Source organism: Cornus florida, unplaced genomic scaffold (genome assembly GCF_030987335.1).
Source record: "Cornus florida cultivar Cherokee Brave unplaced genomic scaffold, ASM3098733v1 CherokeeBrave_3.0.0_Hap2_Chr02, whole genome shotgun sequence".
Lineage (NCBI taxonomy): Eukaryota > Viridiplantae > Streptophyta > Magnoliopsida > Cornales > Cornaceae > Cornus > Cornus florida.
Genome location: NW_026775572.1, coordinates 49138679 through 49144085, shown reverse-complemented (window position 1 = coordinate 49144085; position 5407 = coordinate 49138679). Strand labels below are relative to the sequence as shown.

The 5407-nt window shown below is 31.6% G+C and overlaps 1 protein-coding gene across 1 annotated transcript; it reads right to left on the bottom strand.

Moving 5' to 3' along the window:
* Positions 1-3746: 3746 nt before the first annotated feature.
* LOC132296210 (zinc finger BED domain-containing protein RICESLEEPER 3-like) lies at positions 3747-4436 on the bottom strand. The gene has a single exon (XM_059794426.1). The coding sequence runs from the start codon at positions 4434-4436 to the stop codon at positions 3747-3749; it is 690 nt and encodes a 229-aa protein (XP_059650409.1).
* Positions 4437-5407: the final 971 nt, after the last annotated feature.

Below are 5407 nucleotides of genomic sequence, written 5' to 3'. Positions count from 1 at the left end.
ATCTATCTTCCAGGATACAACGGTCTATATCCACCAATAGTAGCACTACAAACTCTTGGATACGGCGAACCTCCTCCGTGTAATACTCTCTCTAACTCAAAAATACCTCTAAATATATATAAATGTTAAATTTGATGCATTCCGAACCAAATGGTTCGGACCAATCTTAATATGGTTCGATAAAATTGAATTAAGGTCTAAGTGACTCGGACCATTTGACCTATGGTTTAAACCCACTTGGGTTGGGTTCAAGTCTAGAGAGGAAGAGAGAATAAAATAAACTGAATTATGGTAGCTTAGTGGGATAGTTATAGACTTAGAGATATCTTTTGGTGTATGAGTATGTCTGTTTGGGATACCTCTTGGAGTATGGGTGTCTGTTTGGAAAGAACATATCCTTTCATAGTTTAGTCACCAACAATTCAACCAATTCTTAACTGTCAACAACGTTACGTTCGTTGAATGTTTTGTAACCCAAAACTCACAAATATGATCATGATTCAATGTGACTATTAATTCTCAACCATGCTACCCTGACTTTCCAACCCATCCTTAACCATGTTGAATCACGTGTAAAGGATTTGTTGTAATTTGAAAACTCTGTGTGTTACAGAAACACTCTACATCAATAACTATATTCATGGGTTATTAATATCGCAAAAGATACGGTGGCACCACTCCAGACTCCTTGATTAACAGCGTCCCTTCACACCAATATATATATCTCCAATAAAATTCTTAGGTTGATTGTCAATTTTATTGGATTTTGTGGTTCATTACGACCCGCTTGTAAGCCATAGTGAACTGAAAATCAAATTGACAACTTCCAAAAAAAAAAAAAATCCAATAAAATTGACAATCAACCTAGGATCTTGATGTTAAGTCGTTTGACTGCTTATTATTGAGTCGATTAAGGAAAATGGGTTGCCGAAAATATAGTTACGCCACTTGAATTAAAATATCATTGTGGTAATTTATTAAGGCACAAGTTATATATATATATAAAGAATAATAATAATATAGCTATCAATTAGTCAAGGGCAGAAAATAAAAATGTTTATTTTATGAGAGAAAACTACAACAGAAGATAACTCTTCTAGATTTGTAAGAAAATAACTCTTCTGGAAACTATTATATAAATTGAAGAAAATTAATTAATGAAGAAGCTAATAAGCTATATATCCTACGCGCACAAAGTTCTTCAAGGAAATTTTAGTTTTCGATCTTCACATTTCTTTGCACATCACGTTTTGTAATAACTTAATTTCATGCACTTTAGGTGCCAAGAGTTTTTTTTTTTCCTTTGCTTTGAGAGTCTAATTTAAATATATATATTTTTGAATGGTAATGACATAATTTTCTTAGCCTACTACTTAAGTTCAAGTATTACTCTCGTGCATTACCACTTTTATGGGTAAATGTACTATTCTTTGTCGCGGACGTACAATTTTTTGTGCAAATCGTGTATAGAAAGTGGCATCTAATGACATGGTTCGCACAAAAAATGGTACCTACTTATATAAGAGTGGTACCTTCGTGCACAAAACTAATACTTATATGCATAAAATTGATACATAAAAATATTAAGGGCAATTTGAACAAATAGTAATGATAGTTACATCGAAGCCATGCACCGATTTGTTGGACAGAATAATGTGACAGTCCAGCTGGAAGAGAACGTGATTTAACATGGATTTTTACTAATCTAATTATTCACTTTTAACTGTTCACCATCCCATCACTAATTTCATAAACCTCTCCGTTGTCTCTAATTTCTCACGAAGATAGTGTCCTTTTTTCTTTTTCTTTTTTTTTTTTTCGTTCGTTGCAATCTGCAACAACTCCAACTGTTTTGATGACCTACAACAAGCTTTTGACGATTTATAGAGTACCTCTGGTAAATCAAATATATATATATATATATATATATATATATATATCAATCTCCTTGTATATGTATATGTTGCTGTAAATTTTTTATTTACCAGAGGTACTCAATAGTTCCAAATCATTAAAAAGCTGCAAATCGTCAAAAACTTGTTGTAAATTGTCAAAACATTTGGAGTTGTTGCAAATCATGTCGAATCGGAAGGAAAAAAAAAAAAAATTTAGGATGATGAGAGAAACTTCGTCTAAGAAATTGGGATGAGAAAGAAAACATAATGCTGATGTGTATGGGTTGCAAATAAAAATGTGGACAATATACACGTGGCAATATATTAGTGGCCGGTATCATAAATGAGTTGGTGGGTACTGAACCACCGAATAATTTCTCCATATATGCAGAGAAAGCCACACACATGAACGCTACTTTTCTCTCTCTCTATATATTATATATATATATATATATAGACACAAATATATGTTCTGTAAACCGATTAATTCCTTTCTTCATCTCTAAGAGAAAGAAATTAAAAGGGTTATAATCATTGTCGATTTTAATTGATAAACTCAAAAGTACTTGTTGCTTTCCAAGTCAACAATAATAAAATCTTAAAAGATCTCACTTTGGTTCGTGATTATTTTTAATTTATAAACTCAAAAGTACTTTTTGGTTCGGGATTATTTTTAATTTATAATTAGGTAAAAGTCGAATAGACAATAGGTTCATTGCATCGAAAAGTTATTGATAGAACTTCTTGGTTTTTAAATTTATTGATGTAATTTCTTGCTTCATGGATTTAATTTTTCTTGGGAGTACTTACAATTGTTAGGAAAAACACCAAGATGATTAACGACAAATAAAATAAGTGTAAGAAAAATGAAAAGATTAGTGGCACCAAGATTTAACCTATAGAAACTCAAGAACAAAAATAGTAATCAAGGTTTATTTCAATAAATGTCAATTACATTTTCTTTTGGACAATAATTTTAAGAGGAAATAGTTTAACGGATAAATAAAAAATTTATCTATTGACATTGAATAAGATCAAAATTTTGACATTATTTTATGCATTAAAAATAAAAAAAATTTAACTAGAATTCTTCATTAGATTGACTATTAAATTGATAATAAATCATTGTCTTATTTTTTTCTTTTATCTATGCAAAAATAAGGAGTCAGTTCTTTATTTAAAGACAAACGTTTGCGCATGAAAGTCACTTCCTTCGAGTTTCATGTTTACAATATATATATATATATATATATATATATATATATATACACATTTACTTCATGCACCGAGTCAATGACACAACAGATCACATATATTTATGTACATGTACGTCAACTTAGGACAAATCACGGGGGTCAACAATGCCTTGCAAACTTATGTATGTATATATATTTGTATAATGTACACAAATGACAGTTGCAAATAGGATGGAGCCGGGGCCCCACCCCGTGCCGCCCCGCCCCGTTTATATGTATATATATTTAAGATGTGTGCACATCTCATGCGAAGAACCTTCCCCTCAAATAAGAGTGTACTTGAATCAATCTTGTCTAAGAGACTACCAATCATGCCATCATTTGTGGTGCAATTATCTAAGGTAATGGTACTCAACTTTCTCTCAATGTTCCAATCTAACATGGTATTAATAAACACTTCAGTAAGAATTTCCTTATTATGTGGAGCATGCACATATGTAAACCTAAACATAGTAAAATAAAAAAATATGCATAATTAATAAACAAATAATACATACTCGCATTTGTTTGCACATAAACTAAGTATACAATATATTTCTAATAGATAGAAATAATGCATATAATAAATTTGCCTCAAAATTCTTTGTTGCAATTTTCATGAATCATCAATAAAGTGAGATGTTACCGCCATAAAATCTTTCTTTGAGTGATTACAAGTCCACATATCTGAAGTAATGGCAACTCTACCATTAAGCTCCTCCATAAATTTGCTTGTTTTAACCTTCTCAGAATCATATATCTTTAAAATATCACCCTTAATTGTGTTTCGGAAAACCATATTAAAAAAAGGTTGAAGACTACTATTAACAAACTTTCGAAAACGAGAATGGTTAATCATGGAGAGTGGATACTCATGTACTATGATCATGCAAGCAAGCTCATGTCGTGAGACATTTTGATCAAATACAAAATTACGGTATTCCACTTGTGCTTCACTAGTGCCTTGATTCTTTGTAATATTGGATTGCAAAACAAATTGTCTCAAGTCACCATTTTTCTTTCGTTTCTTGCAAATTTTTATATGGTCATGCAAGCTCATGGTTCCATAATTACTTGGTGCTTTTAACCTTGCCTTACAATGGTTGCAAATACCATATTGCACACCATTAATTGTTTTCGTTGAAAAATCATTCCAAACTACTGATGTCACTTTTCTTTTTCTCTCTGAAGAAATAATTGTCTTATCGAGGGTTCCTAGTGAAGTAGGAACCATAGCTGATGATGAAATAACATTTGTTAAAGGATCTACAACATTATTTTGAGGTTGGAATTCTCCATCTGACATCTTTAAAGTTACTATGCTAAAGATAAAAATAAAAAGCAACAATCAATCAAACTTTTTTATTCCAAAGATGAAGCTAACAAATACTTTTGAAAGAGCAAATGACCCAAGTTTTTAAGTAATGAAAATCATGAGAAAATACTTGCAAAAGACAACAATTTTGCTAGGTTGGGTTCACTTAAGTGATCAAAACAATTAAATCTGACACAAAAATTTTGCTAAGTTTTTGTTTTGTTTTTTTTTTTTTTTTTTTTCCAGAAAATAAACAGTAATAGATGTTGACCCTTAAAAGTTTCCTTTTACTTTTTCCTTCCTTTATTTTTCTCAGCAACCAAACAGAGGGTACAAGAAAACTTTCAGTAATATTGCAGAACAACAGTCAACACAAGTAATCACCAACTGAAAACAAAGAAGAAAACCCCACAAAATTGAGGTCTAAAAGGTTCAAAACAAACAAAAGTTAACAAATTGCAAGGACTAACAGCGAAAATCCATGAAGAAGAATCAGAAGATCCCGCAGAGAGTAGATCGTTGATGTGAGTCACGCGATGAATCCAATATTAGGAACACAGAAAAGAAAGCTTATGGTTTAAAGAGGAAGTAGGAGATAAATAGTTAAATATAGATTACCAATAGCAAAAGCACATAAGACCCAGTAAATCCGAGAAACAAAGAGATCTCAACACTTAACAGAGTAACTGAAATAACTTACTGGACGTCGGTGAGTCGGTGACTTAAGTGATGATCTGATGACGCCGGTGTTTGAGGGAGGATGACAAATTGATAGAGTGGGTGTCAGGCTGTGGTGGCCTGAGGCTGTGCCGCTGTGATCGCTTGCTCAGTTTCTCTCTCTAAGACTAGAGAGAATGAAACGAAGTGACTAGAGTTAGGGTTAGACAAAATGTTCATATACATACTAAATCTAATTTAGTAATAATATATTATATGTAAGGGTATATTAGTAATTTCACATT